Source organism: Drosophila sulfurigaster, chromosome 2L (assembly GCF_023558435.1).
Source record: "Drosophila sulfurigaster albostrigata strain 15112-1811.04 chromosome 2L, ASM2355843v2, whole genome shotgun sequence".
Taxonomy (NCBI): Eukaryota; Metazoa; Arthropoda; class Insecta; order Diptera; family Drosophilidae; genus Drosophila; species Drosophila sulfurigaster.
The window spans coordinates 17,256,203-17,281,701 of NC_084881.1; the positions used below are offsets into that span (position 1 = coordinate 17,256,203).

At 37.0% G+C, this 25,499-nt stretch overlaps 3 protein-coding genes across 5 annotated transcripts in view; 2 read left to right on the forward strand and 1 right to left on the reverse strand.

Annotated features, from left to right (window-relative positions):
• LOC133834987 (uncharacterized) overlaps positions 1-18,463 on the reverse strand; it is a 76,708-nt gene extending 58,245 nt beyond the window's left edge. The window contains exons 1-2 of the mRNA XM_062264813.1: positions 18,286-18,463; positions 16,807-18,194 (exon numbers count right to left, since the gene is read on the reverse strand). Of these exons, the coding sequence (XP_062120797.1) occupies positions 17,800-18,194; positions 18,286-18,346 (456 nt within the window). The 5' untranslated portion in view covers positions 18,347-18,463 and the 3' untranslated portion in view covers positions 16,807-17,799. The remainder of the gene's footprint in view (positions 1-16,806; positions 18,195-18,285) is intronic.
• Positions 14,131-16,754, forward strand: LOC133834988 (uncharacterized). Its single transcript, XM_062264814.1, has 3 exons — positions 14,131-14,314; positions 14,929-15,099; positions 16,444-16,754. Exons 1-3 carry the CDS (start codon positions 14,260-14,262, stop codon positions 16,653-16,655), a joined length of 438 nt encoding a protein of 145 aa, XP_062120798.1. The 5' UTR covers positions 14,131-14,259; the 3' UTR covers positions 16,656-16,754.
• Positions 18,464-18,829: 366 nt separating the features above from the next.
• Positions 18,830-25,499, forward strand: part of LOC133834979 (ring canal kelch protein) — a 30,220-nt gene continuing 23,550 nt past the window's right edge. The window contains exons 1-4 of one of the 3 annotated variants that reach the window (XM_062264793.1): positions 18,830-19,450; positions 21,241-21,642; positions 22,626-23,864; positions 24,919-25,451. In XM_062264793.1, coding sequence (XP_062120777.1) covers positions 18,987-19,450; positions 21,241-21,642; positions 22,626-23,864; positions 24,919-25,451 — 2,638 coding nt within the window. In that variant the 5' untranslated portion in view covers positions 18,830-18,986. The remainder of the gene's footprint in view (positions 19,451-21,240; positions 21,643-22,625; positions 23,865-24,918; positions 25,452-25,499) is intronic. The other 2 variants (XM_062264790.1, XM_062264789.1) reach the window with 2 other exon arrangements.

A 25,499-nucleotide genomic window follows, 5' to 3' on the forward strand; every position in this document is an offset into this window, starting at 1 on the left:
GAGCGGAAACATTTTGAAAAATGTGTTTAGTGTGTGACAACGAGGCAGTGAAAGCAGAGTAAAGCATAACAAGAGAGAGAGTAAGAGAGTGTATGTGTGTGTAGAAGTGCAACCAGCTAAAAGCGGAAGTGCAAGTTCTGGCCAGCTATTAGCTGGTGGGTGGTTGGAGTCTGGTCTGCTTGGCGTCCTGTTGCGGTCCAAACTTCACTTAGTGGCATTTTGTTTATTTAAATTATGTTGTGCGGCTTCTAGACTTCCGCTGGCTCAATTAGTGGTCACAGGAAGTGCTTGCACCTCCCACACACTCTATCTCTATCTCTTTCCACACTGTGGAGACACAGCAAAAAAAAAAAAAAGAAAATATGAGAAATGTCTGCATTTATTTTTATGCGGGCACGTACAAAAACACACACTCTCTCTCACACACAGTTGCCGTAACCTCTCTCTTGTGGGTTTGCTGCAGTGCGTTTCATATTAAATGTGATTACTTTGCCAATGCCCAGAGAAGATTGGCACCACCACCACTTTCTCTCTCTCTCTCTCCCTGTCTCTTTCTCTCTGTGCGGTGGCAATCCAATGAACTGTAAAGCAAACGCAATGCCACACGCCAACCCAACCATCCACACAATAACCGCCAATTCATTTGAGTACCGTTGTCGAATTGGCAACATTTTGGTTGCCAATTGTAACATGTCTGTGCGTGTGTGTGTCTTTGTCCTGCTCCTGTTCCTGGCTGGTCAGAAAGGGTTACCTTTCTCGTCTCTCTGTGGAAGCCCAAAAGGAAAACGTAACGAAAAAAAAACACAACAATCATAAAAAGGCCCATCAGCGTTTGATTGAAAAGTCGCTGTGCCTGGGAGTGCTGAAGCCGTCTCCAGTTTGTTTCCCCTCGCTGGAGTCATCAGTTGGCACTTGAAGCTGTTGCTTTGATTGCATTTACACACACACACACACACATACACAGACCCAGAGTCAGTCCCTGGTGCGTCTCGAGGCAATCAAACTTTATGACACCAAATTGCAGCATATTAAAAATTCGAATCAACACCAAGCGCCTTTTATATGCACAAATTCGCCTGAATTATTCAATTACAAATTCGCTTTATTTCTTTTGGTTTATTATTACCACATAACGCGAAAGTGAGAAGTGAAGTGGAGTGAAGTAGAGAGTGTAATATTGTGATTTATTGCAAAATTATGTTTCATTTGGAAATTTTTAATATTCGTAACAAAATTGTGTTCAAGAAATATAAAAGTGAATATTACAAATCAAATGCAGCTGGTGAGAGCAAAAATATGAAAATGAAAATATGATTTCTTATGCAAGAATTATAAATTAACATTTGATTTATTTCGATGCCCCTTAGTTATTGTTAAATTTCTGGTTTACATTCATTCCTTTCTAATTTTAGCTATGAGAATAAAACTACAAAATGAAATTTAAGGAGGCTTAGAATTATTATCAAAAACACAAGAGCATAATAAATTAACATTTGATTTATTTCGATGCTTTTAGTTTCTGTTTAATTTCTGCCTTACATTGATTCGAAAAATATAAAAATATAGAATTTGTAAGTGAAAAATCAACATTCCTCATGCTTTAGATAGCTTAAAATTGTTATCACAAACTCAATAAAATTTCAAACAAGAAAGTCGTCTCAAAAGTGTGAATTAAGGAGAATATAAAAGTTTTACTCAAATGTGTCTGATTCCAACACTTATCGTAAAATTCAATATTTGTTTTTGGGATCAACGCTTGATTATAATATTTACAGGGTATTTGCTAGGATTTCTAAGAGATAATAAATGCGTGCTTAAGTCGATGCGTGCGTTAACCTCATCCTTTTATACAGACTTTTGAACTCACTAGTCAAACAAATTGCTTTCATTAACTTTTACTATAGCATTTTGGCGCGCTTGATGGCAATAAATTGTTATCTACTTCGCACAGAGTGCAGCGTTGTTTTTGTTGTTGTTAGTATATTTGTTGTTGTTGTAGTTGTTGTGGTTGTTGTTACTGGCAGCTGCTGGTGGAGTGCTACCTAGAGCTACTTCAGCTAAATGCCAATACATATTCATTTCGCTTAAAATTTTGCACATATGCAACACGCACACTTAGATAGCAAACAGCGTGGCAAGCAGCAACAGAGGGTAGAAAGAGAAAGGCAGAGAGTGAGAGAGCGAGAGCTGGTATCGTGTGGAAATTGTGTGGGGAATCAGTTTTACAAAATTGAATTTATTTTGCCAGCACTGCAAGCGACCCGAGGGAGCTATGAGAAACCCAAGCAGATGCACATGTGTGTGTGTGTGTGTGAGTGTGAGAGATATCGCACATATGTGCACGTGTGTGTGTGTGTGCGTGTATGTGTGGTGCTATAAGTATCAATAAGTGCACGTTGTAGCCCCAAACAGCGCAAGCAACAAGAACAAAAACAACAGCAACAACGACGAAAAACAAAGAGCCAAAAGCTGAAGTGTAACTAAGAAGGATAAGTGCCCCGACTATTCGCAAAATTTACGTTATTATTTTTGGGGCACCGTCTCTCTCGCTCTCTCTCTCTCTCTCTCTTTCTCTCGGCGTTGGGTTGTTCATTAGTTGCCAGCGACCTTTTGTTATTTTAGCTAAAGCTCTGCTCGTTAAACTAGCCAACAACGCGTTCTCTTCGCCACACACCCCGAAAATACAACAAAACATCGATTGTTTAACTGGTAACTGCTAACGTTTCGATTTATAGCCATGTTTGTGCGAAGCGCCAAACGGCCAATAAATTTAAATTTAGCCCCAACAAGCAGAGAGAGTGGATAGAGGGGAAAGCGTAAAGAACTCGCATGTGGTAAATAATTGAAATTGAATGGCGGAGGCGCGGCTGGAAAAACTGAGCGTGAAAACAGCCGACAAATTAGCTGAATTAGATACAATTCGACAGGGAAGCGCATTTTACGCACAATTGCGAGAACAGCAATAGCAGCAACAACAACTACAACTACAATGTTGGATGGGGAAACTTAAATAATGCCAGACGATACTTGCCAACTGATAGTAAATGTAGAAGGCACAAAAACCGCATTCGAGGTCGTTGCGCAAAAGCTGTAGCAAAAGTCTATAAATGCTGCAGAAACTTTTACCCAGCCGCAAAAACCAATAGAAATAACAACAACAACAAGAACAACATAATGTAAAAAGACTGAAAGCTTTTAATGCATGAAATAAACTCAAGAGTTGTCTGCTAGTCTCCTTACTCCTCACTTAAGAACTCGCACACACACACACACACACTCATAAGGAGCTGCCGTCATGGAGCCGCAGGACTAAAAAGCATTCACAGCAAGGAGCGGCAAAAGGGGGGTGAAAAGGGGGGTGAATTTTATAGAAATTGTTGAGCCAGTCAACAAGCAAGCAAGCCACGAACCAATCGAAACAACAACTACCAACGACAAACACACATATGAAAAGTACGTTGTACACGCGGCGTATGCGTAACGCATTTCATGTCATGTTCTTTGATTTTTGTCATCACACGTATTTTATTTGCTTAGCTTTGCTTGCTTACCGGCTTGCTTCTTGGCTAGAGATTGTTTTTACTGTAGCTACAGATTTTTATGATTCCTTGGCCCAACTGCTAAACTGATTTCCATGGGGAAATCAGTCCGAGCAGCTATAAGTTTTCCTTTTTTGCCCACAATTTTTTGTGTTCGCTTCTCGTTCTTATGATTTCAGTTGCCCCTTTTTTTTGTTTTGCTCCATTTTTAGCTTTCGGTAAGCTCGTTTATCTACTCCACTTGCTGTGCCACTTATAGTTTCACATAGGGAAATGTGTGGCAATTTACAAAATAAAATCAACAATAAGCAAGTAGCTTTAGAATGCTTTTAAAATAATATTTCAAGGCTTTCAATGTAGTTTATATTTAAATTGTTAAGCAACCAGTTTCGTAAAAATAAACATTCAATACTTTATTTATTGCATTTATATACATTTAATTGGAATAGTTAACACGTTTGTTAGTTTATTTTAAATTTTAGATAATTTGAACTTTAATTTTGCAGAGCTTAATAAATATTTAAACCCTTAATTCGAAATAAATGTAAAGCAAGCCCAAATAAGTCCATTACTTTGCCAAAAATCAATCCACTTTTAATTGCTTACAGAACTTCGAAATAATCCTACACTGAATTATTGTCTTGTCTAGAGAATTTCTTTCTTGGAAAATTGAACTGCCCAAAAAATCAACTTTAATTAGCGTCTAAGCTGCAAATCGACAGCCAATTCAAGTGTGCAAAGTATACATAGTTTTAAATCGAGCAAGAGAAGGAATGTTTGTGCGAGGACTTTACTCTTAGTGCTGTGGCTAATTGCAACTTAGCCACGCCCAGTTGGTTAAGCCGCCTTGCCACGAAGCCAGCCAAACAGTATTAAGAAGCAGGCAGAAGCAGAAGCCGAGAAGGGGAAGAAATGGAGGAGAAAAAGCTAGTGGAGCAGCAGCTGCAACACTCGGATGCTTGGCTATCCAAATGAAATGTAAAGAAAATGTTATTTATGGCCAATTTCATGAGTGTCTGCCGATGCTCATGTGCAGGACTGTGCTGCTGCCTGTTTGCTGCCCCCTCTTCCAGGCAGAAGGACGCCGACGACGACGAGTGTGTCTCTCGGTCGCACTGGCATTGCGTGTTTGATGCTTGGCCAACATGCAACGAGAGGAATGCAATCTGTAATGCAAAAGGCAAGCTCCGCACTTTGCTGAGCTTACAACAGAGCAGGCTGCAAGCAAGAAGAGTGTAAATTCTACAAGGGAACAGTTGAAGCGGCAGTCGATAATGGACATGCACGTACACACAAACACACACAGTAGATCACATACACACACACTCGCACACACGACCGTGCGAAATCGAATGCAGGTTAAATGAAAATGTTATTTCATTTGCCCCGCCACTTAGAGTGTCGGAAATTGAAATTTATATCCGTGTTTCTGGGTAGCCAACGCCACCAGCAGCAACTGTAGAAGAAGCAGCATCCAACAACGAGACAGCAGCAACAGCAGCAGTTTGAAGCGAATTCGATTCGTGGTTTATTGCCACGATTGCTCAGCTGCGGCAGCATTTACAGGCTACAGTTTACATTTACAGTTACAGCTGTTCCAAATCGTCCTCAGCTTTCAACCAGCCTCCGACGACTTGGATATCGATGCTTCGTTCGCCCACTTGATTTTAATGCGCTTTGACATTTAGACGATAATAATAACGAATTTATTTGTCGCCTAGGCTGGCAAAAACTTTTAATTTATTGCACTTTTGGGTGGCTCAGCTGTGCTGTTATTGATATTCCCACTGCATATTACAAATACGAGGGTCATTCGATAACTTATTAGATGTAGTGACTGCAATATAGTGGATGCAATATTTTAGAATATTCAAGATTGAAATGAAGTAATAAAATCTCAAAGACCTCACTATTACTATTTGTTGCTTGATTTATCACTACTCGTCGCTATTATCTCATTAAACTATTACTATCACTACTCTTTGGTTTTCTTTAGCACTTATTTCAACTCGTTACTATTTACTGTTTCTACTCGTTACTATCACTGCCTTTTAGTTTATTTCTAATACTACTTATCACTATTACTACTTGTTATTATCACTATTCTTTTCTCAAACACTACTCGTTATTATCACTACTCGTTACAGTAATCATTCGCTATTGGCATTAAATACTCCTCTCTCAATACTATACTATTGCTACTAGTTAATATCACTATTCTATAAATACTCCGCTTTTAATGCTATATATAATCGCTACTAGTTACTATCACTATTCGTTACCATCTCTACTCTCTACTATCACTAATCGTTGCTATTATTCTATTATTACTATAACTAGTCTTTGGTTTTAGTATACTTGTTACCAACAATAATCGTTACTTCCTTTATTAACACTCGTTACTCTTTACTGTTTCTACTCGTTACAATCACTATCTTTTAGCTTTTCTCTAATACTACTTGTCAGTATCACTACTTGTTATTATCACTATTCTTTACTCAATCCCTCCTCGTTAGTATCGTTACTCGTTACAATAATTATTCGTTCATATCAAGTTAATCACTCTTTATCTAAATTTTAACTAATCGTTACTTATCTACTTGTTCGAATACTTTTTACAATACAAGGTACGTTTAGTAATCACTCGTTATTGTAAAGTCCACTTTATAAAAACCACTTATTTTCTCAACAATTTCAGCCATCAATTATTTCTCGGCGTTTCTGATTGCATTCGAATGTTTTGTGCAACCCAAAGCTGAGATTAGATAATGTTAACTACTCGATGACATTATGAATTTAACAAAGGGCATCTAAGCTTAATCACTAGTTTAAAATGCGCGTATTTCGGTGTGTGTTGATTAAACATTAAACCGCTCTCGCATCTATCGCATCTATATTATGTTGTGGCATTATTCTCCTGGATTTCGATTTTCATTTCAGTTTGGTTTGCTTTGTGTATGTGTGTGTGTGTGTTTGTCTTTGCTTTCGCCTTGTTTGCTGCTTGGCTTAATTTATTGTTATTTTCACATTATTTGTATTATGTAAACACATTAGGCCCATGTATCTATGCCATCTCATGCACTGGGAGTGCGCACTAGCATCTGGCAGATAGATTTAATTTCCAGAGCTGTTACCAGTGCACAATTTAATTAACTTTGTTGTTGTCTCCGGCTACACAGATACAGGATGACAGAGCAAAAGAGATAGATAGAGAGATATCTGTCGCTATCTCTCCTCTTAGCACAATTTGATTCAGTTTCGTGTTTATTTTTGTTGTTTTAATGCATTTCAATATTCTGTCGAAATTTCATTGTCGCTTACTGTCTGTTGTGTGTTTGCCAGCTCTCATTTAGCTTGTATATAAGTGTGTGTTGTGTTGTATTGTGTGTGTGTGTGTGTGTGTGAGTGTGTGTGCTTTACACTCAATGCATTGCAGCTTGCATTCATTAATTACATTTTCCGAGCAAATTTGTGTCAAATTGTTGCTTTTGATTTTATTATTATTTTATCGATTCGTGTGCAAATCCACTCAAAGGCTTACCAATTATGCCTGCAAACTGTGTAAAATACTTAATTTGCAACTTGTTGCACTTGACACAAAAGCGTATTAAATATTTAGGTCAATTAGTAAGAAAACTGTTAGAAAATTAATTTGATAAGATCGAAGATAATTACATACACACATTTTCATTCGCTGTCTCCTTCAAAATGTGCGAAACATAATTCACATGTAATTATGTATTAATCTAAAGTGACAAATTAGGTGAAAATTATTGTGAAGGTGTTGTTTTCAACTTGAATGCTTTTCCTTGCTTTAATTTCATTTTGTAAGTTAAAATGACGTGAAATTTCTTTATATACATATGTATGGCAAATCTGGTATATTTTGTACTCTATGGTATCTTTTGAATGTAATACTATATCAATATACCAAGTATAGCCTTCGATATATTTTAGTAGTTTTGTGGTATATTAATTTGGTATATTTTTAAAATAATGCTACACTGTCTTGATTTTATAGTATACTTTAGTACTTTTGTCTTGATTTTATTCAAAATGTTGACTGTAGCTTTATTGCATAACAAAAACATCTTAATTTATTTTTTAAAATTTCTTCTTTTCCAGTTTGAATTTCTTGTGAAAAGCACCTAAAACTTGCTGAGCCATTTATAAATATATATTTCATTGCACATTCATATTTGTTGACAGGTTTTTGAACAAATTCTGTGAATACTTTTTATATATGCTAATTGCTGCAGTTTAAATAAAATTGTATACCGAAAATAATTTAATCTCAGATCTTTAATTCACATGTCAGATGCCATTAGCAGCTCAGTTGTATCACTTTACCGCATTCATCTCTTTCTCTTTCTTCTTTTTTTATTGCTCTCGGTATGTGTTTGTCTCCTGCTCGTACAATTTCAAACAATCCACTCAATTTATCCCCCCAACTCAGTTCGTTTTGAGAGCTGTTTTGTCTAAGCTAAGCTGCTGAGCTGAGCAACAAATGTGCCATTTGTCCAAAGCCCATAAACACGTGCCACTTTCGAAGAGAGTCCCTGTCGCTTTACCCTCCGTCCCTCCCTCCTTACCCAACTGTGCTGTCCATGCCCCTTTTTTGCATGTGCCACGGCGTGTTGCAAATTATTTCGACATCTGATTTTAAGCGGAAAACAAGAGATAGTAGAAAGCAACGCACATAGAGAGAGATTTTTGGTGCCATCGTTGGCCAGCAAGCACTAAGCACAAAATTACCAAACAGGCAAATGGACAGGACAACAGGACAGTGGCAGGACATGGGTGAGAGAGATACTCGTCCACTTGTCCTGCAGTCCTGCTTGCACTCCTTCAGTCTGGGCCACTTATGGCCTTTCTGTGTAAAGTTTTGAGTGCATTTTTCGTCACAGCCAAACAAAAGGCCGGTCAAACGGGCACATTACGTATACGCCCCGTCCGCTCTCTCCGCCTTGTGTTTGTGTCGCACTGTCGTAGTGTCGTAGTCCATGGCAACGATGCAAAGCCATCAGTGACTGCACTGGTGACATTTGCATGAACATAAAAAGCTCATGCAGAGCAATTTGCGACTTTGCGAGTGACATTAAACGTGGACACACAGTCACACGTATCACTGGGCCAAGCAGTAGCCAAGGATGAGCACTCTGAGCACTCTGAGCACTCTGAGCACCTCTGGACCAGGCTCATTTCGTGCCAGAGCATTTGAGGGTCGACTCATAACAGCGGCACCCACAGATGTACAAAGCACAGATAGAGACACAGAGACAGAGACAACACATTGCACACTTCATTTGATCGCAAGTGAATGATAATGGAAGCAATGGCAGCAGCAGCAGCAGCAGCAGAAGCGTCGCCACCCGCCCCGAAAATGATGTGTTAACGGGAGCGTTAAAAAGCTAGAAAAGTATTCTAAACCCCCAAAAAGCTGGCACATTCCTAATGCACGACAATTGGGTAGTTTAGCTATGAAAAGTGTTTGGCAATAAACAGAAATGTAATTGAACCGATCGGAGTTTTAAGAAGACAAATAAAACTAGATTTAAAATATTTAAAAATAATAGTTGAAAGTTGAATTTTTGTAACTTACAAAATTAATTCAATTTGCATTTAAATGTTTTTAAATTCTCCCCACTCTTAAACTGCATGTCATTATATAATTTTCGACAACTCAATTCATATTTGAATATATTAGAAATGAGTTCCTCTTATTAAAGTCTATTTAATAAAAAGTCATTAATGGAATATTTTGAGAATATAAAGGCTTAAAATCTAAGCATATTTTAGTCAATTCAATTGACTTCATTCTTAAACATTTTATAAATTATTTTTTGATTTTACGCAACATTTAAAATGCAGGTAATTACTTAACCATATGACAACACAACACATACCAAAATATTTGTATGCTAAGTTTATCTAGTTTCACTTGTTAAAATAAAGTCAATTATGCACAATTTCTTAATATTTTTTAAAAGTGATTTAAAACACAATATTTGCCGAAATGTAAGGAAAACAACTAAATAAGGAAGACAACTAAATTAAATGTGTTATTTTAGTAAATTTAAAATAATTTCGCAAGACAATTTAATAATTATTCTACAACTCATAAGAAAAAGGGTATTTTTGTAAATGTCTTTCAACTCGTCTCGTTGTGAATTTCGCTTTCTTGATTTTCTGCTGATATTGCGTAAAATGTTGGCGTAAATTTATGCCGCCCATGTGTTGAATTTGAAATTTTCGCCAACTAGACATGACTTAAAGAGGCGATTCAAACCCAATTCAAGTCAACTACAATGAAGACTGGCCATTTGGTTATGTGTGGTTGTTATAGACTTGGTCCTGTTTCTCTGCTCCTGCTGCTGGTTTTGCTAGCTGCCAGTTCCTGCAAGTCATTTTGATTTATTGCCAATGATTTTCCAAGTTATTGAACAGATTATATGGGCGTTTTGTTTCTTTGGGCCCACAGTGCCAAACAATTTGTTTATGTTGAAGTTGTTCTCTCTCTCTCTCTCTCTAGCACACTATTTTTGCTATTTCTATTGCTATTTTGTTGTGAGCTGCCTTATAACTTATGAGCTAGTCGTTAGTTTTTTCCAACACGCCATTAAATGCAGAGCAGAGCAGAGCAGCAAAGTCCAAGCTTAAATTGAAAATTTGCTCGTGTTTCTGCAACAGCAAGTTTTCCAAATGAAATGACAATGGTCTTGGAATGAAGTCTGGAAAACCCAAATTGAATGTGCATTTCGTCCACCTACAAAACGAGACAGACACAAACCGAAAGAGAGCGATAGAGAGAGAAAGAGGGAGAGTGAGAGAGTGAGAGAGGGCGAATGCCGAATGAAAAGGAGGTGAAATCAGAGCAGAGAGTTGCCTTATTAAAATTGTGTGCAGAGCAAGTCAAATTCTGTGGCCAGGAAATCTTTGGCAACAATGGAGCCAAAGCAGCGGACAACAAGCAATGCGCAGATTGTGCAGATTGAATATAATATAAGTAGAAAATAACTATAAATATCATATTGCAAAATGGCCAACAGACACCGTACGCTGCACTCGGACGCAGGAAGCAGGACGATGGACGCTGGACGATGGGACATGAGTCATCCACAAGCTAAGCACAGTGACTGCCTGATAATAATGCTGATAACAAGCAACCAAACAAATAGGATAGTTGCAAGTTGAACACAAGAACGAATAGAAATATACCCTGGAATTACAAAGAAATTAAAATTGGAAAAGTAAAGATACGAAGACATTTTGCATTTAAAATGTGATTTCAAAAAAGTAAGGATAGTAAGGCAACTTATAGAAAAATCTAACTGTTCCTAAAATATTTTTCTACTTTTATTGAAGTTGTCTTTAGAAAATTGAATTTCTAGATAAACTACAATTTTATATTAAATTGTATATTAATTCAGAACATTTAGAAACTCCTTTTATCAAATATATTTTTAAAGAAGTCTTTATTCGCATTTTTAACAACTTCTAAACATTGAAAAGAATCTATAAATAAATCATTTTAAAATGGCTATTCTCCTCTTTCTTGTTTGCATTTTTTTAGACAAATTATAAACATTCCAAGCATTCTCACATTAACCTTTTATAACAACATCAAAATAATCTATTTTAACGTTAACTTTTCAATTTCTTACTTAATGTGTCAATTTCTCAATTCGACTTTCTTTATATTGCAAGTAAACAACATGGTCTTACATCTCCTACTAAAGTACAGGGTATAAAGCAGCTTGCTTGTATTTCGAATGGTCTTGTCGTTGTGGCATCTCTATCTTTCAAATTCTATGCTGCCATATAATTGAATTCTAACCCGACGCGCCATCTCCAGGGTAATAAGAAGCAGCATCAGAAGACGCACACAAACAGAACGAGAAACGGTAGCAACAACAGCAATTGGGGGTAGTTGCAACAACTATCAGTCAACCAACCAAAATGTGATGTAGAAAAAAAAAAAAGCAAGCGAGCGTTGTGTGCGCTTTTCACTAGTGAAAAATTCAATCAAATTGTATTGTTGTTGATAATAATAATAATGCAGCTGCTTGCTGCTGATTATGATGACGATGATGATGAGTAACGCAAAGCGGCTTAAGATATGCTATTCAATAAATCAAACGGCCGCAACAAAGCGCGAGAATGGCCCGCTGGCCATGTCATTATGTGGGCAAATTGGTGGCTAACTATGAAAATGATTAGCATTGTGTGGCACAGTGTGAAATATTTAACTGGGCAAAATGACACGCTGCGGCCGGAAATTGGAATTTGTTTGTCCGCACAATTTATTTGTTGTCTGCTATACACACAGCACGTATACGCCCTGTTGCACATGCACAATTAAATACCCTATCAGTTAATAACTCAATACAACTTGATTAATGTGAAATTACAGAGTATCTGTTAGTCATTTATCAAGTTTGCTGGAACAGCTTATTTGTTAATTATGCCCAACAATGTCAAAATTGTACAATTGTTGGTCAGCGAAAATGTAAATCAATTCCCCATGCTGTTAATTACAATTGTTCGAACTTTCGAATGAAATTCACAAAATTATTTCGACGAAATTATCGCATCATATAAAACAACCGCAGCACATGCAAATGAATGCTGAATGTTATATGTATATAATTCAGCTTATAGATCAATTTAAGCGCAGCCCCGAGAGAAGTTGAGGAGCTTTTTTTTAGACTTGAGGCAACTGCGCAATTGAAACAAGTAAAACAGCTCAAGCTCGGACTGAAGCTTCAGCGGTGAGTGGGGTAAATAATAAACCAAATATCTGTACACATGCAAAGGTCAACAAATCAAAATTTATTGATTGAAGATTGCGAGTACTTAAGCACAAGTCTTTAACCTGCCAGCTGCTGATTGATAGGCAGACTCAGCGTCTAGCAAAGCAATCCGATATACTTTTATTCACTTTTTTCTCGACAGTAAAGAAAAAATCAATCCCTTCTTTCCTTTATTTTGTGTGTAAGGATTTAAAGTCAATGCTGTCTGAGCTGTCTGTGTTCAGTGCGCCCAATTGCGCCTCAAGTTCGTATCACCAAGACAACAGACAGAAGAGATCTCAGCGGGTCGATAGCTCAAATATCGTGCAACAAAATGGCAATCAGCGTGCATAATGCGTCCCAAGAACTGACTGACTGACAGACAGGCAATGCAGTAAATACTTTTCCAGCTTGTTCTCCCCCCAAGCAGAGAGGCTAATGAACCGCTTATGTGCAGTATGTTATAGCCTGACCAGCCAAGCACGAGTTGAGGAGACATAAAATGCGAAGTTATATAAAGCGACTCAAATTGTATCAATAATTTAAGATTCTTAAAATATCAAACTTTTTCCATGTACAAAACTTATTTACATTGTTATTACAACTGCGTGCGTGAATTGTAAATTTAAGCTTGTATTTAATTTAATTACAATGCAACAAAACCTTTATTTAAAACTATGAAAAAGGCAAAGGGCAACCACTGATTACACAATGATGTACTCTATAGCTATGTTATTTCCCTGAGAAACATTCATTTAAATTATTGTTGACTACATCAAATAATTGTTAATTGAAACTTTAATTAAATTATGTAAATGTAAAATAAGACAATACCCAATAAATAATAACAACAATGAAACAATCAAAGGGTGCATTATAGTAGAAGTTCAATAAATGCACTTTAACTCTATTTAATTTAATGTACTTCAAATCGGACAAAACACCACAAATAACACTTAACAAAAACTACTTAGAAAGAAAGTATATATGTATGTACATATATTTTATAAAGCGGAGGTGCTGCCTTCTGTCTGTTACATACATTTCCTGAAAGCACAAAGTTATAATACCCTTCTACCCTATGAATATCGGATATAAAAACTATTAAGAAAGAAAAGGGTCTTATTCAGTCTAAACTAAAAAAACAGTTTTACATTTTTAAAATGTATCCCAAATATGATTGTTAATGCATAAACTATTTCTACAATAAAACTAGCATTTAACTTGATCGAAATCTAATTTGAGATCTTAATTTCAAACCAATTTTATCTAAGTATTCCCTGGTTAAGAAAGCAAGAAGAGTAAGAGAAGTTAAATGCCTAAACTACATCTGTAAATCATTTCATTCTAAAAAGTCCATTCAACTGCAAAATGAGTCACCTCGCAGAATGTCAAATAACTGTGCCAGCTTTCAATTAAAAGCATTCGCAATAAATCTAATTAAATTAAAGAAAAGCAGAACAGATCCACAAACACACAGAAATACATATAGTAGTACATCATATAATACATCAAAGACTCAGCATAACACACCCCAAAAAAAAATTCCCAGAGTTCAATTCAACGGCTAGCGAAACTGACGATCAAAACAAAATAGTTTTTTCTATCTCTACAATAATTATTGTTGACGCTTCCAGTTGTTGTTTTTTTCTAAGCTTTTTGCCTGACGCTGCGAACTCGTTTTGAGTTTCACTCAAAGTCGATTTGTTTAAATAATTTACTGAGCAAAGCTTTGCGTTGGCTTGCACTCAAAACAAGAGTAGAGAAGACGCCGCCAACCACAAGCAAACAAACAAAATGCGCTTTCAGTTATTCAGCGGCATCGAAAGTGTTCAAAACATATCTCGCGTCTCCCACATTGTGTGTTCTTTGCAACAAATAAAGTATAAATAAATTCGCAAAAAGAATTTCTATATAATTTTTTAAAAATGCTGCAACAAGTGTTCGCTTCTCTGTTGATTGCCATGTGCCTCATGCACAGTGGTAAGTTTCTAGTTCTAAGTGCAACACAAAATGTGAAATCTGCGCATTTAGGTCAACGATTATTATTGAAAAACTCAAAACCCAAAACCAGTTTCGATTTCCTAACATTCAAAATTTAACTTAGAGTGAATTTGATTTGAATAAAGCTGTGAAAAAAAACAAAACAAATAAAATAAAAGAAAACATAAAACTAGTTATTCGAATATTTCCAATAATCTTTTAAATTTTTCATTTATCATTTGACACATGTCTTGTTGAGTAAATATACGATGACATCATTAATACGTAAAACATTTCTATATGAAAACTATTTCGGAATTGGCATGAAATTCATTTTCTGCACGTATTTCTTCCAAACAAGATATATGTATGTACATATGTGTATATAGATGTCTTTATATAAATACTGTAGTAGCTAAATAGAGACACATGATAATTGACATTGTTGTTCCATCCGAGGGCGTTACATAATGAACGTAACGCAACAGAAGGCGGCTCAGGTAAACTGGTTGTAACTGAGCAAATGTGAGAATAATAATCTGTCAGTTAAATAAGTTTAATATATATTCTCAATGTTAAACTTGTCTAATGTGCTCTTCTTTGTTCATTTACAGCAACTGCTATCAAGTGCTATCAATGCAAATCCCTGACGGATCCCAATTGCGCCAAGGACAAGATCGAACCATCTCTTAATGTTCGACAGGTGGATTGTGATCTCGCTCTTAAACCAGCCACCATGGAGCAACTGCAGCCGGTGACCAAGTGCAACAAGGTGGTCACAAGTGGTAAGTGAAAGCTAAACAAATATAGCTCGCTTCATCATTAGCAAACATAATAGAAATAGACGCCTCGAATATAAACAAATAAATTCTTTCGTGATGTCATTGCGTAGATACGTCGCATATAGGAGGCCAATGCCAATTAACATACAGAAAAGTCTTGATAGAATAACAAAAGTCATACGTGAAACTCAATCAAATTTTGTTGGATTACGAATTGTATTTTTTGTATTTGAGGCTGCTAACTCGTTGCGAATGTAAATCATCTGACTTTTATAAAGCTTTCGTGTGGGTTTAACATTTGGTTGGTTGAACACCTCAATATAACAAAAATCTCAACCATATGCAATACGTCAATGCAAATACGTAAACAACAATTAAAAAGAAATTGAGCTAGAATGAAATAAAGAAATCTTTGAGGCGTGCGAAAGTAATATAATACTAACTAATTAAAAACCAGATTGAAATACCAAAATTAACGAAAGTTGAGATCATCGCAACAATTTAAGAGAATTTCGTGGAATTTTATTTGAAGATTATCTTTTGATATTTTAGTCAGTTCCTGAAAATAATAATAATTAACGGTAGATCTATCTATTTATGACGTATATATAGATGCAGTATAAGAACCTGTGTGCACAGAATATAGAACAAAGGATTTGTGAATATAAATGCCCATTAAGTTCAATAACTTTCTCAGGTAGATTAATAATTAGAAATATTTGCATTATAGATACTTCCTTGAAAGCATTCAAATTCTAAAAAAAATTAAAAAATTATCTCAGGGTATAATTGTTTGAATATGAAACTTTGCGTTTTTATTGATATGCAAATGCATCAGATTGTTAACGTAAATCCGCCATATGAAATTAAGTGTATCTCAAAGCTTTAAAGACATACAAGCTTTAAACAATGCATTGAGAGAAGCTCAATGAGTTTTATTAACATGCACACATCGGAGCTTTTAAGCATGCATTCGATTGGCTGCACAAAACTGTATAGCTTCAACTCATTTCACTTCCCACATCCAATTGCTTGCATTGACTAAAGCTTTTAAAGCTTCTGTGTCTAATGAAGAGAAGCTTTGACCTGCTGGCTCAGTGACAAACGACGCTTGTGATCTAAATACCTGAAGTTAAACGAATTATTAGATTTCTGTAGCATAAACAAGCGACGGTATTAATTGAAAAATTCAATACAATTACTGCAGTTAGACAGCATAAATGAGAATTTTATCAATATCCATTAATAAATTAAATCAAATTCATTCAATAAAAAATTTTTCTTTTGAATCAATCCCAGACTAGAAGCAATTAAAATGAATCTAATTTTTAAAACTTATTTCCTCAGATACCGCCGGCCAAATTGTGTCACGTGACTGTCACTTTGAGGTGATCGGACAGAAGGAGAACGAGTGCACAGTGTCGCACAGCCTCAAAGTGGAGAAATGCTTCACCTGCAAGGGAGACTTGTGCAACGCCTCCGAGTCTAGCGCTGCCAGCCTTGTGGCATTCAGTGCAGCTGCTTTGTTTGCTATGTTCGCCGTGCAAATGGCACTTTAATAAAAAAAAACATTGTTCTAACTTATAATTGGTACAATTTGTGTGAAATTTAAATGTCATAATGTTAATTGTCTTTTTTTAATAATAAACATGTAAAAAATGTAAAAGAAAATGGCGCCTGTCAAATTGTAAATGAAATTGAAAAACAAACCTTTCATATTGTTGGATATCCAAATTAGCTAAGAAAATAGAAAGCATGTCATCCGCTTCCTTCCAAATATTTGAATCAGTATCCAGATCCATGTTGAGTAATTTGGTTTTTTCTCGAAATATTAAACAGACGCACACGCAACACACAAAATAAAACGCAAAAAAAAACACAAATTTTAATAGGGCAACACTGGCAACACTGACGAAGCGGACGAGAAGTAACGGCACTTTTGCTGCACACACAATATTTGCACAAGATAAAAATATATGAAAAAACACAATAAACGCAGGCGCACAAATTGTTGTTGATAAACAAACAATGACCACGGTACTCGACAATATTTTACACCAAAAATGTAATTGTAATAACAAATTAAAACCGTTTAAACACACAAATAAAATCAAGACACCGAAGCGACGCGACACTCGCACGAACGAAGGTAGAGAAGGAAAGGATGACAAAAATGCAGCAGAACGATAACTTTCCGATCAATTGCCTCAACTTGACGAAAGCCATTAAAGTGAATAGAAAATTCAAAGTCGATAGGTTAATGAGGAATAACAAAATTGAAGTAATTATTTCGATTATTTAGTTTGCAAATCGATAGAACAATGTAAACGATTGAAAGTGGTTTCAAACAATTAACAAAATTGTTAATTAAATACACAGTGGAAATTGGTTTCAATTACTTTCTCATTTATTTCGGTTTTCGCAACAAATATTGCGTTACAAATAAAAATTTTGTAAATGTGTTCGTTGCTTAAAGTAAAATTATGTGTAAAAAAGCTGCACGCAAAAAATGCAGACAGCAAATATAAAGATGGACAATACATATTGAGCTTAAATCGTATGGAATGTGAACTAATAGAATCGAGATATGTTTTCATCGAAAGATTATGAAGTCTGGACGGACATTAGTTACATAGTTTTTAAGTTTACTATTCGAAGGCACACATATTACACACATAGCATATGGAACTAATCCACTTGGGGCTATTTTCGAAGGAAATGAGCGACTAGTCCAACAACCAGGGTGCCCAGACAAACGCTGAGGAAGCTGCTTTTTTGCAGCGCTGCTCCATTGCAGCCATCTTTGCTGTTGCAGGTGCAATACTCCATGAAGATGTTGTAGCTGCCCGTGCGCATCAAACAGAAGCGTTCATCCCCCTCAATTCCTGGCTCTCCCATATAGGCGCAACTACGGAAGTAACGCCATTCCCCGTGCACCTTCTGACGGATCTTGCGACACATGGTTGGACGCACGCCCTTCAAATGCTCCAGTTCAGGTGCCTGATGGCAATCGGTGATGGCCAATGTGCTGTTGTCGAAGGGATCTCCGCACTTCGGATCGTTATCCGAGCGACAATCCCAGCATTTGATGGCATAAGCTGCGGGCACATGAAACACACAATTAATGAGTTTGTTTTGTGTTTGTTTTTTTTTCACACTACGCAGTCGCAGGCTGCGCATGCGATTTACCTGTTTGCAGCACACAGCCCAGCAATAAGGCGGCCAGCACACATTTCTCTATTGCTTGCATTTTAGATTAGATTTATAATTAATAATTTTGTATGCTGGTTTGCAAGGAATAATTAACGAAAACAAAACGCGAACACCGCCCTAAAAATTATGATGCGCTTGGGGTGACCGCAACTAAGATAGTCAAAAACTACTATTTAACGACGCAAAATATACCAAATATACCAAGACTAATAGTTCCATAGCTGGTTACACTTGCGTATATACAATTCAACATATAAAACTGTGTCAACAGGTTTTAACAAATAAAGTTGAATTGCTTTCAGCATTTATTGAAGTGATTTCTGTAGAAATACACGTTTTTTTTAATCGATTCTCTACTTTATACACCTGCTGCGTGCTGTGGTTGCTAGGGCGACCAGTTCGTAATTTGAATTAACATTTGATTGCGAAAAAGAGTAAGCGCGGTAACATTTGTATTCTTTCTGTTAGTAGAGTGCTACTGTTAGCGTGAGGAGCAATGCTGTTCAGTCTTTATTTGTTGCTCAACACACATGCACGCTGCTAACGTTGCTTAACACTGCTCGGCATCGTAGTTAAATTTTTTACTTTACATCGAGTTCAAGTTGCACAAAGTTGCTGCTGAAAAAAACTGTGAATTTTGTTAGCTCTACATTCCCAACATCGCGCGTGCTGTGTGAATGATAGCGTTGACTGCATTATTAACCAAATACACGATCGGTATTATGAGCAATCTAAGCAATGGCAATTTGCAGCAACAGAATCAACAGCAGCAACAACAGCAGCCGCAACAACAACAGCAGCAGAATGCTGAAGCGGGCGCGGGGGCGGCTGCGGGTGCAGGTCAGGAAGCAGGTGTAATAATGCCAGCACCTGGTCTGGGCATTGCAGTGGGTGTGGTGCAGCGACAGCGACTATTGATACAACAACAACAACAGCTGCAGCATCAACAGAATCCTGCCGCCGAAGGCAGTGGATTGGAACGCGGCAGCTGTTTGTTGCGCTATGCGAGCCAAAATAGCCTCGATGAGAGCTCCCAAAAGCACATACAGCGACCCAATGGCAAGGAGCGCGGCACCGTGGGACAATACAGCAATGAACAGCACACCTCACGCTCCTTTGATGCCATGAACGAGATGCGCAAGTAAGTGTGAAAGAGATAGCATACTATGTGTATACACTTTTGTTTGTGTTTATTTTGGTCTTGGCAAAAATATGAAATTAATTGCTAATAATGTGAACGATGGTCAAGCAGCAGCAGCATCATCACCCTTCTCCTTCACACACATGCATTTTTTGCGCATTACGCTTTGTTTGTCCGTTTGCACACAAACATACATACACACAAAAGTAGACAAGTGTCGTGTGTTTGCCAGTGTGTACACACACACACACACACATTTATTATTATTGGTGTTAGTTTTATTTGCTTTTGTCAAGAGGCCATTCGCATTAACATTCGACTTTGTAATGCGTTTTTATGCTTTTTGTTGTTGTTTTTGTTTGCTCTTCATTTTAAATTTTTGTTCGCTAATTTAACGTTTCATTTTCACATTCATATTTCTAATGTGCCCTTGAACTTGACGACAGTTTATTGTTTTGTTTTTGTGATTTTTTCATCTTCCTCTTTTGCTTTTTCGTTTCGTTTCGTTTGAGTTGATTTTATTTATTTATTCGATCACTTCCCACTTCCGTGTTGTATCATCGAAATTGGGAACTGTCTGTGTAAATGGAAAACTACTTTGTTGGAAACTTTTTGGCGGCAAACTCGTTTCTTACCCTCATTATTGTTGCTGTAAGCCAATGCCCCAAAAGCGCTGCGCACAGTGGTCCAATTAAATTTTAACTGCAAAGTGTTTTTGACACCATGACATTTTTTTATTGAAAAGTTGCCTAACTTGTTTAATATGTTTCTAATTATTACGCACAATAAGCAGTCCAGTCAACTTTATTGTAAGGAATTTATTAAATCTAATTAATACGTTTGAAAATTCCAAGATATCTTTGTTTTAATTCTAAATTTAATAACAATATTTGCATAATCACATGTTTAGATAAATAAAGGTATTAAAAGTTGTCGAAAAAAGGCCTAAAATGACATCTATTATGTTAAATGCTTCAAAAACAAGAGATTCAAAATGGAAATTCGAAATTAGAAAACAAGTTAAACTCAAATTTATATAAATAGAAATTATTGTTATAAAATAAATATTATTATGTTCAAGATAAGATACTAAATTCATCAAAATGATGTTAAGATTTTAAAAATTTGTTTGAATTTTTTGAGTTTAAATTGCATTTAACAATAAATGTATGTCAACAAATACAGATCTTAAATAGTAAAATACTCATTGAATATTTCGCTATAACAAACTGTGATCTTGCATATCTTTACTATAAAACTCGTAGAATGAATAGAGTTCAGCACACGAGTTGAATTTAAGTGCTTTGCGAATCGAATCCGGCTATCAAGTCATAATTATTGCTGAAGGTTAGATTGTGGTTTTTTAAAATATTATATAAACAAGCCTTAACCAACTAACCGATAATTAATTCTCTCAGAAATGGCAGATAACAACAGTTTAAATTGCTGATAGCATTTTTATACCCGGTACCCATAGACAAGATGGGTATTATTTGTTTTTGCTTCTCCCTCTTATGATTCCTTAAATATACATTTTAAGATACAAATATAAAATGTCAAAGTATGCATTCGTTTATCATAAAATTCTGCTACTTGCCTATGTAAAATACTTGAATTGATTAAAAGCAAATCTATGAAATCATATTCAAATCAGTTTGCGTCACTGTTTCAGTTTCTTTATGTCTTTTTTGTTGTTCTTTAGACCTTATAGAAAGTGTATGCTAAGCTTTTACCTGCTGACCTTACTCAATATGCCATACTTAATGTCTTTATCTTTTTTTTTATTACAGACAAAAACAACTTTGTGATGTCATTCTGGTGGCTGACGATGTGGAGATTCATGCCCATCGCATGGTCTTGGCATCCTGCAGTCCCTACTTCTATGCGATGTTCACCAGCTTCGAGGAATCCCGGAAAACTCGCATCACATTGCAGAGCGTCGATGCTCGAGCTCTTGAGCTGCTGATAGATTATGTCTATACATCGAATGTGGAGGTGAATGAGGATAATGTCCAGGTGCTGTTGACAGCTGCCAATTTGCTGCAGCTCACCGATGTCCGAGATGCCTGCTGTGATTTTCTACAAACGCAATTGGATGCCAGCAATTGTCTGGGCATTCGTGAATTCGCTGATCTGCATGGCTGCGTTGAGCTTTTAAACTATGCCGAGACCTACATTGAACAACATTTCAAGTGAGTATCGCGATGCCGCCAATCGACAATCGAATAAGTATCCAATAAATCCATCAATCAATGCAATTACTTGCAATGTACTTAATTTGATTACATGATGTTTAGGTTGCGATCTCACACCCAAAAAGATCATTAGTTATAATGACTGCAGTTATTTTTCAATTTGTTTGCTAACAATTCATTTTCTACAACGAGGGAACTCTACTATGCTTTTTTTATAGTTAGCCCAGGTTTTAAAACGATTTGTTACGCTGCACTTTTTTAAAAGTTAACCGCAAACTTTATAATTAAGCCGCAAAGTAAAAAAGTATTTTTTTATCATGCACTGATTAGATTTAGTTCTGTCTGTTTTCAAATGATAATATAATATTTTCGAGGGCTTCTAAAGTAAAAATATTTTGTCGGATTAAAGTGAGAGTGCTAGAAAATTGAGTAAAGAGAAAATAACTACAATTTAGCTTAAAAAGTTTAGTACAATATTGTTTTGGAAGTTATTTTTCAAAAGTTCCCAGATCATCAAATATAAAATAATATAATGATAATAATATATATTAAATCTCAAATATTATTTTTAACCTTTAAGCCTGTTATATTGTAATATTTTTTTAACGAATTGAATTACGAAATACTTTTAGTTTTATATATTTCACTTCAAGTTTGGGTCCGAAAAATAATCTAATATAGTTTTGAAAATATCCAAAATGAGTCTCTTAAACAGAATTATAAATATTGTATCAGTGCATAGAAGAATTTCCAAGTTATATAAGATTGCCTTGAAGTGCAGACTCAAATTCTAGACGCCTTTTACTCACATTTTCAAAGCCTTGAAAAGTGTATTCAACTTGTGCAAGAACCAGTTCTAACTAAGTAAATCCAAATTGGATCACATGCTATATATTTATTTACCTTATGCGTATAATTAATTGCTTTAATTTACTGTCACATTTCTAAAATGTTTTCTCTCTTGTTCTCTCCATACACAGTGAAGTGATACAATTTGACGAGTTTCTGAATTTGACGCACGAGCAAGTGATAAATTTAATATCAAATGATCGCATCTCGGTGCCAAACGAGGAGCGTGTCTACGAATGCGTGATCGCCTGGCTGCGCTACGATGTCCCAATGCGAGAGCACTTCACCTCGCTGCTAATGGAGCACGTGCGTCTGCCCTTCCTCTCCAAGGAGTACATCACTCAGCGGGTGGACAAAGAACTGCTGCTCGAGGGCAATATTGTGTGCAAGAATCTGATAATCGAGGCGCTCACCTATCATCTGCTGCCCTCAGAGACCAAATCAGCGCGCACCGTGCCCCGCAAGCCGGTTGGTATGCCCAAGATACTGCTGGTGATTGGCGGCCAGGCACCGAAGGCCATACGCTCTGTGGAGTGGTATGATTTGCGTGAGGAGAAATGGTATCAGGCCGCCGAGATGCCCAATCGTCGGTGTCGCAGCGGACTCTCGGTGCTGGGCGACAAAGTCTATGCCGTGGGCGGTTTCAATGGATCGCTGCGTGTGCGCACTGTGGATGTCTATGATCCGGCCACCGATCAGTGGGCCAACTGCAGCAACATGGAGGCACGTCGCTCCACCTTGGGCGTCGCTGTGCTCAATGGTTGCATCTATGCTGTGGGCGGTTTTGATGGCACCACGGGATTATCGAGTGCCGAGATGTATGATCCCAAGACTGAGATATGGCGTTTCATTTCCTCCATGTCCACGCGACGCAGTTCTGTCGGTGTGGGCGTGGTCAATGGCCTGCTCTACGCTGTGGGCGGCTATGATGGTTTCTCGCGGCAATGTCTTTCGTCGGTCGAACGCTATAATCCCGAGCTCGATGTCTGGACTAGCGTTGCGGATATGTCTTCGCGTCGCAGCGGTGCTGGAGTTGGCGTCTTGAACAATATACTCTATGCTGTCGGTGGTCACGATGGGCCCATGGTGCGCAAATCTGTGGAAGCCTATGACTTTGAGACGGACACTTGGCGTTCCGTTGCTGATATGTCCTACTGTCGTCGCAATGCTGGCGTTGTCGCACACGATGGACTCTTGTATGTGGTTGGAGGGGACGATGGCACCTCGAATTTGGCTTCGGTTGAGGTTTACTGCCCGGACTCGGATAGCTGGCGCATTTTGCCAGCCTTGATGACCATCGGACGCAGCTATGCGGGAGTCTGTATGATAGATAAGCCCTTGTGAATGGAAGAGCAGGGCGCATTGGCACGGTAAGTTAAAAAAATGTTAATTTATTTATTATAACTATATATTATATGGCTTAGAATTCAATGCTGTAGCTAGAACAACTACGGCTTGCAGTCAGTATTAATTTATACTACATACTATTCAGTATTAATTTATACTATACTTTTTATAGAAATATATGTTGTAAAACATTCAAATTAACTGGAAGAAACTTTAGGAAGCACATTTCATTAGCTGATATTATGAATTTCAACTATTTACTTTTCAGTATTATAGTTATCATAGACTATAGTTTTTAAAGCATGCAAGTCAAGTTTGGGAAACTCTTATAAATCTCATTTTAATTGCCACCTTTAGACGTAAATTCTAGTATCCGGCTGTCCGTTTGATTTGATGCAAATTAGTCAATCAATTTGAAAGCTATTTTTATGAAATTAGGCGGGGTTTCTTATTTTTGCTGTCGGCATTGTAGATTGTTTTTATTGACCGGATGGCATCATAATATCGCATAGCTCTCATAGACAGCAAAGTCATGGTGTTGTATGCAAATTGTATTTACTAAACACAAATTTTCGGCGTTATAATAATATTACTTAATGCGATTTCGAAAACTTGTGTTATTACCCTATTTACCTATTAAATATTTCATATGAGGCATAATCAATTTCCGAAAACTTTGTAAATATATTAAAACAAAACTTTCTATGATGAATTTATAGACCATTAATTACTATAGACAATAGTTTAATCTTTTTTGATAGACATACATACTGAATCGCTTACTATATGATCTTCTCAGCATCTTGCACTTTTGCATATTATTTTCTTATATTGTTTAACCCACAGTGTAGGAAACTGCTATCAGAATTTAATTGTGTTTCATGCCCCTTATTTCCAATACTTCATTAATAATTTATAATAGAAAAGTCGTATATTACTTGTAGTTTACCAATTTAATTGAAGACATCTTAACTTTTTTTTTAAGAGCTACCACCTTAAATGCCAACACACATCTTCGCTTACCTTACACACATAACAAATATTGTTAACCTTGCTATTTTTGTGTGTGTTTTGCAGGCAAGCGGCCTCGCTGGCCATAGCGCTGTTGGATGATGAGAATAGCCAGGCTGAGGGCACCATGGAGGGCGCTGTCGGTGGTGCTATTTATGGCAATATTGTGGCTGCTGCTGCAGCAACGCCGCCAACACCAGCACATCAGCAACAACAACAACAACAGCAGCCAGCCAATCATCCGCATTATGAGAATATCTATGCGCCAATTGGTCAGCCGAGCAACAACAATAACAACAACAACAATCAAATTGCTGCCAATGCCCCTGCTAATGTTGAGGAAGCTCAGCAACCACCGCAACAACAACCACAACAGCAACAACAGGCTGCGGCAACTGAAGCCAATCAGCCACAGCAACAACAGCAACAGCAAGCACAACAAGCTGCACCACCGCAACAGGCACGCATCCTGCCCATCAATAGTTATCGCAATGATTTATATGATCGCTCGTCGAGCACAGCTGCTGCCTACGATGTGCCACGTGCCGTGCGCTCCGGGCTCGGCTACAGACGCAACTTTCGCATCGATATGCAGAATGGCAAGTACTCAAAAGTAGTCTCTGATTAGCAGCTCAATTAACTACGTT